The 15812-nt window shown below is 42.3% G+C and overlaps 1 protein-coding gene across 1 annotated transcript in view; it reads right to left on the bottom strand.

Moving 5' to 3' along the window:
• Positions 1-7033: 7033 nt before the first annotated feature.
• The window catches only part of YEATS4 (YEATS domain containing 4), a 46602-nt gene continuing 37823 nt past the window's right edge, over positions 7034-15812 (bottom strand). Inside the window, exon 7 of the mRNA XM_068272753.1 lies at positions 7034-7386. Coding sequence (XP_068128854.1) covers positions 7217-7386 — 170 coding nt within the window. The 3' untranslated portion in view covers positions 7034-7216. The remainder of the gene's footprint in view (positions 7387-15812) is intronic.

Below are 15812 nucleotides of genomic sequence, written 5' to 3'. Positions count from 1 at the left end.
GGGCGATCTGGGGCGGGGGGGGGGGGGGAGAAAATCAGTGTGCTTGGTGCAGACTAGGGTGGCTGCAGCCTGCCCTGGTGGTCCCCTTGGACACTGGGACCACCAGGGCAGGAGGCAGCCTGTATAATACACTTTGTAAACATTACAAAGTGTATTATACACTTTGTATGCGGCGATCGTCGGGTTAACATCCCGCTGGCGCTTCCGTATGGCCGGCGGGATGTTGCGGCGAGTGAGCGGCGACAGGCGGAGGCGGAGGATCGCGTCACGGATGACGCGATCGCTCCGCCCATGCCCAAACAAGGACCGCCGCATTTTGTCAATACGGCGGTCCTTGCGGCGTCTGCTTCCCGGCCGCCATTTGTCTACGGCGGTCGGGAAGTAGTTAATGATGCCTCAAGCAAGATGGATCACTGGCTGAAACTGTCACTAACCAACAGTTTCGGGCTGATGGTTATCACATATCTACACTTGATTAGTTAATTTCATTATTCCAAATCTCTTACCTCTCATACTACCTGGAAGTGGTAAAATTTAACAGGTAAAAGCCCCATCTACACGATATGATTATATTTACGATCCGATTAAATCCGACATGTCCTATCAGGATTCGATTTGCCATTGCAAATCAATGGTGAATCGAATCCCGATCGGATATATCGGATCGTAAATAGAATAGTAATCAAATCGTGTAGATGGGGCTTTACACTAAGGAGATAATGGAATGCATAGCAAGTTCTGAGACCAAGACCAGCATATTTCAGGTCCTAAGAAGGCTACTCCACTAGGCCTAAAAAGGACATTTGAAGTGAAAGATTAAAAGCTAACATTTTATTTCCTTTTAATGCAAATTGTCTGTCTTGCTGATTCTCTAATACTTAAAAGTGAACCTTAAAAGGAAAGTTAGATACTTCTAGCAGAGGGAAGCCTCTAGATAGCACCGGATTAAGGCTGATAGGAAGCCTCAGAACAGACTATCCAATCAAATCTGACTAGAGCTAGTTGGATTTGCTATTGCTGCCAGGCTTTTCTCCATGTAAGAGGAGAGAAAGGGAGATCAGCCGAACACTAAGAATACAGCGCAGGAGATTTGGGCACAGCTGGCGCCACCATAGCCCATAATAGGAATTACAGCTATAGCAGTGCACAGAGTGGAACTTCGGCGCCGTCAGAAGACTGAGCTGAAGTTACATTTAAAACAGTAATTCGGCCTCCAGCAACAGCTAAAGCCAAATTACATAATTCCCCACTATCCATGGCAGCCTGGAGGGGGAATAGTAATTAATTGTGAGTTCTGTTAATTCTGCACACAAACTCTAAATGATGAAAGAAACTCAATTTCCACCAAAAAAAATCAGTACAGGACTATACAAGCTAATTTGTGATTTCATTATTTAATTTCTTATTCACAGTACAGTCAGCTGTGATCTTCACTTTGAAGCAAATAGCTTGGGTTTTGTATTTCAGCTTGAATGTCAAGCATTCAGTGTTTCACCACATTATCCAAAGCAAACCATTCTGTGCAAGTTAAATGCTCACATTCAGCAGCACATTATCCTTCACACTGAAATTGCAATATATACTTTGCACACAAATGTGGTATGTCATGTAACGGTGGTACAAAAGTTATGTAAAAATCGTTTCCAGTTTATTTTGCAGCCTGCTGTATAGGTTTTAAGGGGCCTGGATACAGATACAGAATTTGATATAAATCTGTACTGTGTACTAGTTATCTAGTTATGTTTTTTAAACATAATTAAACTCCTGCATGGGGCATGATTCACAAATCTTTTTCACCTATGTCCTGCCTTGTTTTGACCTCATATGGTTCATTTTTAAGCCTCCAAAGAGCAACAATACAAGGTAAGAAAAGCAATATTGAAATGAAGTTAATCAGGAACAAACTATTACTTTGCTTGTAAATGTGCTGAAAGGTTTTTGTTTTTTTTTAGTTAGGTGATGAACAAGTAATTTGAGAAGTTTTGTGAAGAGCCCAAACTCTCCTCTTTCTGCAGGGGTAATGAGCCTTTAGATTAGGGGTGTTACAATTTGAGAAACATTGACTGAACTATTCAGAAAACACACACCCAGTCTTTAGGCCTGGGGATCACTGCTGTGCTTTGAAATGACCAAGCGCTTTGTGCAGCAATCCCCAGAAGTATTGCCATTACAATTCCCAGCATTGTACAGTGCTTGTGATTTGCTGTGGGAATAAATGTACTTGCTGAGTGTCCTGATGTCCAGCTTTGAGGTCACAGGTGCTTCTGTAGCGCCAATTAGAGGAGCACCAGTGACCTTGTGGTAGGGGCTACAGGCAATTTTTTTTTCGTAAGTGTTCTAATAAATCAATCCCCAAATCACTGCAAAATTTTGCGCTCCAGTACAAAATAAGAGCACTTCAAATGCTCCCAGAATACTACAGGACCCGGAATTGAAATTTTGCTTTAATCAAAATTACTTGATCCAAAAACTGCTCTTCTGAGCACTTTAAAAAGCGATTGGCTAATGTATTAGAATGTGATGTATTGCACCAGAGCAATGCGATTTCCCCACCCCCCGCAAACGCAGGTCCTGCAGCGTTGCTGATTTGAGGCGATTCAGCCTCAATGTTAAAGGGAACCTTAACTGAGAGGGATATGGATGTTTCCTTTTAAACAATACCAGTTGCCTGGTAGTCCTGCTGATCTCTTTGGCAGCAGTAGTGTATGAATCACAAACCTGAAACAAGCATGCAGCTAATCCAGTCTGACTTCAGTCAGAGCACCTGATCTGCATACTTGTTGAGGGGCTGTGGCTGAAAATATTAGAGACACAGGATCAGCAGGAGAGTCGGGCAACTGGTACTATTTTAAAAGGAAAAATCCATATCCTTAGTTTAGGTTCCCTTTAAGTATAAGAGTGGAAAATTGCTCTGAAAAGCACTAGAACAGAGTGATTTTCCAAGCGGCTGTCACAAAACCAGCACACCAGCAGTTGTACTGTACAAAAAGAAAACTCAAACGCTCCAAAAATCACTAGAATAGAATCGCCTTGAAAACTCACTTCAAAAAGGGCTGAGGCTAAACTCACAAGGTCATCCTCTACTGCGCCACTGTCAATCAAGTCCACGTTGTCTGGAAAACTACCTGCACAGTACACTCCAGACAACATGGGCTTCATTGACAGCGGCGCTTGCACAGGTGAGGACAACCTCCATGAGGTCTGCCTCTGCACCAGCAGCTTTCTGTTGGTGAGCTCTGATTGCTGTTGTGTTTATTTGCTTTTTTTTTTTTTTTTTTTTTTAAATAACATTCCCTATTTTTTTCCCCCGCTCCTTCTCCCACCAGCCAATGATGGCGATCTGCTGTCATAGGCATCAGCCTATGACAGCCAATCACTCTTAAGCCTCCCCAGGGGACAGCCAAGTGACACGGCTGTTCCCAGTACAGCGCTGCTATAGATTGTGGTGCTATACAATGCAAATAGACTAAGGTTTCACTGTCTAATGCTGGGCATACACGGTAGGATTATTCCTTATCAATCGAGCCGCTGATGGCTCAATTGATAATATCCGACAGGTCCGATGACCCGCCAGATCGATTCCCCGCTCATTCCTGCGGGCAGACAATAGCGTGGAATCGAGCAGAAGCTAAGGAGCGCCCGTGAGGACGCGGCGGGAGTCAATCCGGTGGTTAGTCGAGCCGCCGGGTCGACTCGTTTATGCCCAGCATTAGTCTCCTAGCGGCGATCATTACTGGGAGACTGATGACTGAGCTCAACTCCGTCATTCAAGCAGAGATGCAGGGCTGTGGAGTCGGAACAAAAATCCACTGACTCACTCTTCATTTTAGGATTCCTCCGACTCCTAATTTGCATATTGCAATCTTGTTAATTGAAAGTATGTAACATGAAATTCGTCTGTTAACTGCCAACGCTTAGGAATTATAAAAGACAACTGCAGTGAGAAGGATATGTAGACTGCCATATTTATTCCCTTTAGTCATAGACTAAAACTAGTCCTTAAAGTACTTGAAAAAAAGTACAGATCGGAACAAAGAACGTCTATCAGGCCCTAAGCAATGTAAGTGTGGGTACATGTAAGAGTGATGGGCAGGTACTCTGCAGGGGAATAAGGGTATTCTTCCTCTATTACACATTCTTCGTGCACAATCTGAACCAGGCTTACGGGTGATAAACACCTCTACATTCAATGTACACACCATTCTCAGTGGATTACCTGCAGCTCTGTGGGGAGTGCATATGTAGAGTATAGTACTACTGTGTAACAAAGTAAACCTGAGACTGATGAAATTAAAGTTTTATACATACTTGGGGCTTCCTCCAGCCCCCTTCAGGCTAATCAGACCCTCACTGTCCTCCTCCGCCACCTGGATCCTTCTGCTATGAGTCCAGGTACTTGAGCCAGTCTGGCATAGCGCACATGCACACACTCCGCCGCTGGGATTGTACTACACCTGCGCAGCACTATTGCGCAGGTGCAGAATGCTCCTGGCTGTAGGAGCGGCACGTCTCCGGACTGCGCTGACTGGCTGAATTACTGGCACTCCTAGCAGAACATCCAGGTGGTGGAGAAGGACAGCGAGGGAGGCAGGAGGAAGCCCCAGGTATTTATAAAACTTTTATTTCCATCTGCCTCGGGTAGCCTTTAATTCGTAGTCACCAAACTGTAACAACATAGCAAATTATTTGATTTCATCAGCAAAGAGTGCATACATTTGCATAAATCCGCATCCACGCAGAATTATTTCCATCTCATTGACCATCTCTATTAGTGACACGGCTACATATCAGGCCTTATTCTTACAGCATAGATGTTAGAATATATATATATTCTATTAGATTTCTGTGTGCACATCATATATACTGTACAGTCACAATCAGATATGTAGATCTGACTTTAAAAATACGGGGACTGCTTTATTGAAGCAGCACAAGTAACTAACTTTAATTGGTTTATTTCATTTTTGTGGACTAAGCAGAGCTATTTCTGTATATATAAATTTATGACGACTAATATCTGAGAAATAAGGTTAGAGAAACAGAGCCCAATATAGTGGAATCTGTCCAGCATAAAATTAGTAAAGATAATTAGTGAGAAGAGTATACTCAAATGCGGGTTACCACAAAGGCAACAATGTATAGGCAGGTGAGGAGATTAGACTTATCCTCACTCAGGATTAAGAAGTCGCTCTCTGTAGATCAGAAAAGGGGTAGATCACCCCTCCACCAGGGGTGGACACGGTACAGCAAACTGGGTACAGAGGCGCCAGCAGGGTAAAAGTGGATAAAACCTTTAAAATTTGCTTGGAGGAAACGGTGGACTTACCTCCATAAAGCAGACCCGAAAGACTGTCTGTATAATGGTAATCACATTTATTATATAGTACCCCTAAAGTGCAACGCGGGTGTGGCCTGCGAAACGCATTGCACTTTTGGGGTACTATATAATAAATGTGATTATTATATAGACAGTCTTTCGTTTCTGCTTTATGGAGGCAAGTCCACCGCTTCCTCCAAGCAAATTTTAAAGGTTTTAGCCACTTTTACCCTGCTGGCGCCTCTCTTCCCCGGTTGCCATTATCTGAGAAATAGAAAATTTGATCATATTTTCCTATTTTAATTACAGTTTAAGTTCATTAGGAGTCGGTGCATTTTTTCCCAACTCCGGACACCCAAAATTGCTCCAACTCCACAGCCCTGCAGAGATGCACTGGTGATCTCCTGCAAGACCCCACCCCAGGACTTGATGCCAATTGGCGATGTGGTCCTGGGGCTACCACCCTCCTGATGCCAATTGGCATTAGGATGGGGTTAAAGGGACTCAGAGCACCTCTCATGGGTGTGCCTTTAAGACTCCGACCAGTATTGCAAAGTACTTAAAGATGCATACCTTCCTGTAGCTTGTGCTCTACTCTTTCATTTGATGTCTGAATTGCCGTTCTACACCAAACAGTTTTCATTCAATTTTAAAATCCCGGCTGCCATCTTGGCTATGTTATAACTTCCGGGTCACCCCTGTCTTCTCAGTTAGAGAAATGCATCACTAAATGAAGCAGGAAGAGGAAGTGACACGCATGGCCATTGCAAGAGGCTCCTCCAGAGGGATCATAGCATGACTTTGTTGGAAGTCATCTGGCTTAAAGGCATGCCCATGAGAGGCGCTCTGAGTCCCTTTAAATATAAAACACTGTGGTAGAACTAAAGTCATTTTTCGAAGGAGGAGAGATACAATTGTTTATTTTCACCTCAGATGTCATTTATGGTCCTTTTACATAAGACACATTGTACATTACTAGTGTGATGTAAAGCATAAAGTACACTGACGTATGCTTCACTGCTACTGTAAACATTCATATTGGGTTCTGTGCAGCACAGCAATGGACAATGTACCATAGAAATATCACTGCATTGGGATGTGATCGCACCTGTTGCATTCCAATGCAACAATCTAGTGTCAAAGGACTTAAGCGTTGCAGAGGTAAAAAACCAGTAACTGAACTAAAAGAAAAAAACCAAAAAACACAAGACCTAAATATACAAACATTGATTGTTCTTTGCCAAAAATCAAGCATGTGTGCTGCTGTTCTTACCCTGCTGCATGCTTGTTCAGGGTCTATGGCTAAAAGTATTAAACGCAGAGGATCAGCAGGATAGCCAGGCAACTGGTATTGCTTAAAGAGAAATTAGCATGGCAGCCTCCATCTCCCTCTCTCTTCAGTTGTCCTTTAAGGCTAAGTTCACAGTGGGACGTTGCGACTAACGTTGCATTACAACGCAAAATTACAAAACAAAAAAAAAGCACACTTTTCATTGCCTGTATGCTTCACTGCATCTGTTAACATATGCGTTCAGAGGCAATGCACTGCAGCCGTGCATTACCATAATGCAACATTCACGTTGCATGGCCTTAAAATTGCAGTGCAGTAAATGGAGTTCTATGACTTTATAGCATGGGAGTAGAATGTCCCTCTGTGAACCTAGCCTAAGTTTATACAGGTGCATCATCTAAAAACACATCAGATTTAATGCTGTGTAAAATATGGAGATATTTAATTTGGCAAGATAAAAACAAAACCAGGTATATCACAGGGGTAAACTAGAACTTTACAAGTATACCCCAATTGTTGAGGTCATAGACAAGCATGAAATATTTACAACCTAATATTACAACTGTACAGCATATAATACACCCCACTCACACCCTTGTTCGGTTTTGCTATATATCTTTAGACTGATCGTCTTCTTCCAGTTTCTTGATCTCATTTTTCAAACAGTTTATAGTTTCCCGACTGGCTTTCAGTCTCTCTTTTAATTCGGATATTTCAAAGCTTGTTTTCTTCTTAGCAGCATCCATCTTCTCTTTTGTCTTTGCTTCCAATTCTGTAACTAATCGAGAGAAGAAAAAGTGGATATACATCCAGTTGTCATAGATCTACACTCCTATCTTTACCACAAGTACTCAAAGCTCAGCAAACACATTGCAGACTCAGCCTAACTAACCTAGAATAGCTACAGCTGAAAACTTTAGACAAATCCAGCCAAACTCTTAGGGCTGGAACCCACTAAAGCGATTTGAGCATTTGGGGAGCGATTTGAATCGCTAGCGCTTTCCCTAAACGCTCTGCTAATGTAAATGTAACAAATTCCACAGTAGCGATTAGCAAAATCGCAATCGCAGTACATGCAGCATTTTGAAAGCGTTTGCGCTTCAATGTAATGTACTGAAGCACTGGCAAATCGCTACACATAGCGATTGCAAACTGTAAATAAAATTATGATACATTGGAAGGACCAATCAGAATTAAAATCGCTAATCGCTACACAATCGCTGGCAAAAAGTTTACACTTTTTAAAATCGATCCCAAAAGCGCCAGAAAACGCTCATGAAATCGCTTACAAATCTCTTATTAAAAACGCTAGCGATTGTACTAGCGATTTGTAGTGGGTTCCAGGCCTGAGGCTAGGTTCAGTGGTCAGTCGCATAAGGTACGCGTTAAAATGACTGAACTGCAATGTAGACTGGACATAGACTTTAATGCAAAGCCTGCATGCAGTGAGTTAGAATAACGTAATCCGTTACAGCCCCATAGAATTATATGGGCAGTGAGTTGAGATGCATAACTATTCTGCAATGCAACTGAGCACTGAACTAGCACTGCAGCTAGTTTAACACTGGGGTAAAGCCTCGTTCACATTAGGCAATGCATATGGCTGTGCGTTTGGGATGCAAGTGCACCCGATCGCACGCCATCTGCATTATGCTCGCAGTGTTCTCCCCAGAATTTTTTTTTTCAGCCGGGTGGCATGAAAAGGTAGCCGGGTGGGGTGATATGAGAGAATGCAGGGTTGGTGCTTCTGTGAGCAACTATGCTTACAGCAGAGGAGGAGGTGAGCTGATGACAGCCGGGTGCTCACCAAAACTAGCCGAGTGGAGCACCCGGCTAAACGAGCCTGGGGAGAACACTGCTCTGTTGATCCCATTCAATAGAAAAAAAGGATCAGCAATGTGCTTTGCCAAAAATGTGTGCAGCAGTGTGATAGCACATCGCACTGCTGCGCAACATGCATAGTCAAAAGCACTGTGTATGCACTTCTGATGTTCTTGCCGATTGCACACCATACGTGCTGCCGAAATGCACATGGCAGCGCGTATAGTGTGAACGAGGCCTAATGCATAGCCTGTAAAACAGCCGCATTGTGTATATAATGTGACACACAATACATAAAAGTATGCTTCATCACAACTGTTCAGGTCCTTCCACGGACGGACACCTCTCTCTCCTGCTTCAAGTGCAGTAGGCAGCAGTTTTAGTATACACACGCAGCAGTGCATCCATGCAATTCATATTACAAATAATCCACTCACTAGTTGCCTGATGAATAGATAAACTCTGCTTAATTGCAAAATTGCAAATACAAACATATACTGATCTGTTTAACTACTTCACCTCCAAGAGTTTTTCTCCCAGAGCAATTTTAACCTGTTAGCGCTCCTCCCATTCATTTGCCTATAACTTTATTACTACTTATCACAATGAAACAATCTATATCTTGTTTTTTTCACCACCAATTACCGGTAGGCTTTCTTTCGGGGGGTAAATTTTGCTAAAAATTTTATTCTGAATGTGTTTTAACAGGAAAAAAAAAAAAAAAAAAATGGAGAATGTCATTATTTCCCAGTTTTCAGCCACTATGGTTTTAACCACTTCCCGACCGCCGTATTGACAAATGGCGGCCGGGAACTGGACCCCGCAAGGACCGCCGTATTGACAAAATGCGGCGGTCCTTGTATGGGCATGGGCGGAGCGATCGCGTCATCCGTGACGCGATCCTCCGCCTCCACCTGGCGCCGCTCACCCGCCGCAACATCCCGCCGGTGTTTTTTTACACATACCCATGCTGGGTGGGAGAAATACCTCTGTAAATGACAATCTTTTGATTTTTTTTACACACAATTGTCCATTTACAGAGTTATTTCTCCCACCCAGCATGGGTATGTGTAAAAATACACCCCAAAACACATTGTACTACTTCTCCCGAGTACGGCGATACCACATGTGTGGCACTTTTTTGCACCCTAACTGCGCTAAGGGGCCCAAAGTCCAATGAGTACCTTTAGGATTTCACAGGTCATTTTGAGAAATTTTGTTTCAATACTACTCCTCACGGTTTAGGGCCCCTAAAATGCCAGGACAGTATAGGAACCCCACAAATGACCCCATTTTAGAAAGAAGACACCCCAAGGTATTCCGTTAGGAGTATGGTGAGTTCATAGAAGTTATTATTTTTTTGTCACAAGTTAGCAGAAATTGATTTTAATTGTTTTTTTTTCACAAAGTGTCATTTTCCGCTAACTTGTGACAAAAAATAAAATCTTCTATGAACTCACCGTACAACTAACGGAATACCTTGGGGTGTCTTCTTTCTAAAATGGGGTCATTTGTGGGGTTCCTATACTGTCCTGGCATGTTAGGGGCCCTAAACCGTGAGGAGTAGTCTTGAAAACAAATGTCTGAAAATGACCTGTGAAATCCTAAAGGTACTCATTGGACTTTAGGCCCCTTAGCGCAGTTAGGGTGCAAAAAAGTGCCACACGTGGTATCGCCGTACTCAAGAGAAGTAGTATAATGTGTTTTGTGGTGTATTTTTACACATACCCATGCTGAGTGGGAGAAAGATCTCTGTAAATGGACAATTGTGTGTAAAAAATATTAAAAAATTGTCATTTACAGAGATATTTCTCCCACCCAGCATCGGTATGTGTAAAAATACACCCCAAAACACATTATACTACTTCTCCCGAGTACGGCAATACCACATGTGTGGCACTTTTTTGCAGCCTAACTGCGCTAAGGGGCCCAAAGTCCAATGAGCACCTTTAGGCTTTACAGGGGTGCTTACAAATTAGCACCCCCCAAAATGTGAGGACAGTAAACACCCCACAAATGACCTAATTTTGGAAAGTAGACACTTCAAGGTATTCAGAGAGGGGCATGGTGAGTCCATGGCAGATTTCATTTTTTTTTTATGCAAGTTAGAAGAAATGGAAACTTTTTTTGAGGGGGGTCACAAAGTGTCATTTTCCGCTTACTTGTGACAAAAAATAATATCTTCTATGAACTCACTATGCCTCTCAGTGAATACTTTGGGATGTCTTCTTTCCAAAATGGGGTCATTTGGGGGGTATTTATACTATCCTGGAATTCTAGCCCCTCATGAAACATGACAGGGGGTCTGAAAAGTCAGAGATGCTTGAAAATGGGAAAATTCACTTTTTGCACCATAGTTTGTAAACGCTATAACTTTTACCCAAACCAATATACGCTGAAATTTTTTTTTTTTTTTTATCAAAAACATGTTTGTCCACATTTTTCGCGCTGCATGTATACAGAAATTTTACTTTATTTGAAAAATGTCAGCACAGAAAGTTAAAAAAAATCATTTTTTTGCCAAAATTCATGTCTTTTTTGATGAATATAATAAAAAGTAAAAATCGCAGGAGCAATCAAATAGCACCAAAAGACAAAACTTACGGTAAGGTCTTTTCCAGGAGTCGGAAGGACAGCAACCCTGAGACTTGTCTCCCTCCATTTCCAACTGGACAGGATACTAGTTAAAAGAATTAACATAATTGATTAGGCAGGCACCCTACATAAGGCAGCATTCCCTTACCCTCATCAGTAATAAAAAAGACCACACAGAATGATGCTTCAAATAATTTTTATTAACAATACATCAGGGTGGGTAGTAAGGGTGCTGTCCTTCCGACTCCTGGAAAAGACCTTACCGTAAGTAAGTTTTGTCTTTCCAGGACGTCTCAGGACAGCAACCCTGAGATGATAAACAAGACATAATTAGGGGGGGATTACAGCCTGCAAAACTCTTCTACCAAAACATAAGTCAGAGTTAGAGGTTAAATCAAGTCTATAATGCTTAACAAAGGTATTGTGGCTTGACCAGGTTGCAGCTTCACAGATTTATTAATAGTAGCCCCTGCTCTCTCTGCCCAGGAAGTAGAAACCGCTCTGGTTGAATGACCTTTCGCTAGTCCTGATAACTGCTTGCCCTGGTGCAAGTAAGATAAAGCAATAGCTTGTCTGATCCATCTTGCAATAGGTTTCTTTAGATGGCTGCTTTCCGGCAAAGAGAACCAACAAAGCATTGGACTTCCTCCAATTCTTGGATCTCTGAAGATATTCATTCAATTAGACACCTTCTTAACACCTAGACAGTGCAACCTTTCTTCCTTTCAATTTGATGAATTACTGCAAAAAGATGGTAAAAAGATCTCTTGAGATCTATGGAATTTAGATACAATCTTAGGTCAGATAAACGTTTGTACATTTGATCAATAGTAATAGGTCTTCTTGTTCCTTGGTAATGCCCATAGCCCTATGCATAGCTTCAAATAACTCATTCATAAATTCTGTGGAAAAACAAATTTCTGAGACTTAACGCCTTTACCCTCAGATGCGTCTACTTCGCCCTGTGGTAACTCTTCCAATAATAGATATCCACTCTCCCTTTAGACATCAAATTTATCTGAATCAACCTTGACTCGCTACCTCTTGAGGAGGTCTGTTAGGAGCATTTAGAAGGACCAGCAATAAGTGCATCAGAAGTAGAGGGGGTAAATGTCGGTGTAACATCTGAATTAGAAAGTATGAAAGCAGATTCTTCAATTTCTTTAATAGCAAAGGACATCTCTGATCTCAACCATCCCATCAAATCTTTAATTATGTAGGGGATTCATCTTTCACTACCTTTTCAGTGCATAATTGACACAGGTGTTCTGTAGAATCAGGCATACGGTCACTGCACATTTCCTAGATTTAGACACCGCTTCAGAAGACGCTGCATGCTTATCAGGTTTGACAGCTTAGTCTTATCCAACTTGCCATTCTTGGAATCTGTTTTAACAGCTTCCTAACAGTTTCTCCTTTAAAGAGAAACCGTGACCAAGAATTAAACTTCATCCCAATCAGTAGCTGATACCCACTTTTACATGAGAAATCTATTCCTTTTCACAAATGGATCCTCATCAGGGGGCTCTGTATGTCTAATATTGTGGTGAAGCCCCTCCCACAGGAGACTGAGGACTATTTTCCTGGCAGTTTCCGGTCTGTGAACCTCGTTGCATTGTGGGAAATAGTGGTTTACAGCTGTTTCCAACTGCCAGAACAAGCAGCATGCATTTCCAGCTACATCACCTGCCAACAGTAAAAACGTCACCATCTGATAAATGTCAGAATGTAAATAAAAGAGAGGGAAGCTTTTAAAAAATGGGCAAAAGCTGACTACATTTATACATAATTATTGTAAAAAATGAAGAATTTTCACTGGGAGTTCCTCTTTAAGTGGAAGACAACACCCACCGCTATGATAGCTCTAGGCTAGGATCACAGTGGATAAGCTTATAATGCATGCATAGTAACGCAACATTATGAGTGTGAACTGCAATGGAGACCAGACATGGCCTTTTTACAAATCTGCATGCCGCTTTTTAGAATAATGCGATCAGGTACAACCCCGCACTGTGCCCAGACCCATAGATTTATATGGGCAGTGAATTTCCCTGCTGAATAAATCTGCCACACGACTGAGCACTGCCCTTTGTGCAGATTCAACAATTACTTATAATACTGGAAAAATCTACTGTCCACATTGCTTAAGATTCCAGAATCTTGAAACCCTCTGCTTTACATTCACCTTTGCCAGAATATAGATAGGGGATAAAACATACAGGGGAAATTACACTCTAAATACTAAGTGTATCTCACTGAAAAATTGTCAATCTCTACAGCCAGTAAAGGTTTAAGTGCAGGCTTGACAAATCAAACAAAATTCAAAACAAATGCAATGCAGATCTGAAACCAATGCAATGCAGATCAGAAACCAATGCAATGCAGATCAGAAACCAATGCAATGCAGATCAGAAACCAATGCAATGCAGATCAGAAACAAATGCAATACAGAACTGAAACAAATGCAATACAGATCTGAACCAAAGTAATGCAGATCAGAAACAAAAACAATGCAGATCAGAAACAAAAGCAATGCAGATCTGAAACAAAAGCAATGCAGATCTGAAAGAAAAGCAATGCAGATCTGAAACAAAAGCAATGCAGATCTGAAACAAATGCAATATAGATCAGAAACAAATGCAATGCAGATCAGAAACAAATGCAATATAGATCAGAAACAAATGCAATGCAGATCAGAAACAAAAGCAATGCAGATCTGAAACAAATGCAATATAGATCAGAAACAAATGCAATGCAGATCAGAAACAAAAGCAATGCAGATCTGAAACAAATGCAATATAGATCAAAAACAAATGCAATGCAGCTCTGAAACAAATGCAATGCAGCTCTGAAACAAATGCAATGCAGCTCTGAAACAAATGCAATGCAGCTCTGAAACAAATGCAATGCAGCTCTGAAACAAATGCAATGCATCTCTGAAACAAATGCAATGCAGCTCTGAAACAAATGCAATGCAGCTCTGAAACAAATGCAATGCAGCTCTGAAACAAATGCAATGCAGCTCTGAAACAAATGCAATGCAGCTCTGAAACAAATGCACAATAGATCTGAACAAGTTTGAAACAAGGAACTCCTTGAAACTACCCAGAGATTCACTTCCTGAAAATTTCCATAGATGGTCAATCCCCATCGCTGCAGTTCAGGGTTGACAAATCATCTTATTATAACCCTGGGGAAGCCTATTGCTGCAATGGCAACAATTCACCTTCACCTCCTGCTTTGCACCCACTGCTAGATTGCATGGACACAGAGGACAAGAGAAAGTATAAACTTATACCAAGGAAACATCACTCTAAAATCAACCATGTGAGTGTACATCCTTTCAACGATTGTCGGTCTCTACAGCTAGCATAGGTTTACTGCAGGCCTGACCAATCAAATGGGAAGCAAATGACTCCTGGCAACTATCATTGCCCTGCAAGTTTCCATTAGCTCACTAGATTATAGAGGAAACAAGAGAGAGGGTAAAACACACAGGGGGAAAATCACACTCTAATGTGAACTATATGAGTGAATATCCCTGCTGCTGGTACAAGCTTGGAAGCTCTTGTCTGTGATCCCATCTTTCCAGCATAGGGGAGAACGTCAGGAACAGTACCATTTCTTATGCTGTCTAGTTCTCCTATATTGGACTCCCCCACCAGCACCAGTCTCCCGACCATGGCTTGTGGCCCAGGGATTTCATGCATGAGCAGTGCTGCCAAGAGGACATCCATCCGGCCAAATAAACAGCATCTATTCCTCTTGGGTGTTTCCAGGATGGAAACCAAGTTAAAACTGAGGAACCAGGGGAGGGTGCTTGATAACCCTCAAATAATAGCCGGTATAAAGGCCTTATAACAGAAGACACATACCGGAGAGGGAGTGGAGCTTGACTCCTCAGAACTATGGGAGCAAGAGCCTGCGGACGCTTCCATGGTCAGCATACACAAGAGTGACCAGGATGCACAACCCTTGAATAGGTCACCTGAAGGTTTCCGCTCAAACATAATGAAAAGGTTTGCTTTACCTTAGAAATCCACCGCATTACCGAGCAGACTAGCTCAATCAGCGGCTAAATGCGGCGAGATGTCCGCTGGGATGCACGCCGAGCCATGGAAAGCATTCTACTTCCTCCTTGGTCACGTAATGCGGAAGTCACATGTCCCCCTGCGCGCGTCCTTCAGCGGAAGCCGCTCCGGCGTGTAACACAGACTGGGGGAGAAGCCGATGCAGACATCAAGCACCCGCGCTGGCTCGCCTGACCAGCGCTGACATAGGGGACACTTGTATGCCGCGGCTCCTGAAATCTATCATGGTTGGCCAGCTCTCCCCACACAACCAGCATCCTGCTGGACAGGAAAACAACTGATGAGGGTAAGGGAATGCTGCCTTATGTAGGGTGCCTGCCTAATCAATTATGTTAATTCTTTTAACTAGTATCCTGTCCAGTTGGAAATGGAGGGAGACAAGTCTCAGGGTTGCTGTCCTGAGACGTCCTGGAAAGAAAGCTTTATTAGTGACAAGAAAAGGAGCCAAAATTCATTTAGGTGGTAGGTTGTATGAGCGAGCAATAAACCGTGAAAGCTGCAGTGGTCTGAATGGAAAAAAAGTGGCCAGTCCTTAAGGGGTGTAAAGCCCTAGGTCCTCAAGTGGTTAAAATAATAAATGCTACCATAATTAAAACCCACACATTTCATTTGCCCAGATAATTTCAGGGTTTTTTTTTACAAAAAATATAATAATAATAATAGTAACAACTGGTGAGTGTGGGAGGTAAGTGGTTAA

The sequence above is a fragment of the Hyperolius riggenbachi genome, chromosome 3 (assembly GCF_040937935.1).
Source record: "Hyperolius riggenbachi isolate aHypRig1 chromosome 3, aHypRig1.pri, whole genome shotgun sequence".
Taxonomy (NCBI): Eukaryota; Metazoa; Chordata; class Amphibia; order Anura; family Hyperoliidae; genus Hyperolius; species Hyperolius riggenbachi.
Note: the sequence above shows the minus strand (reverse complement) of the source record. Positions and strands in the feature narration are given on the sequence as shown.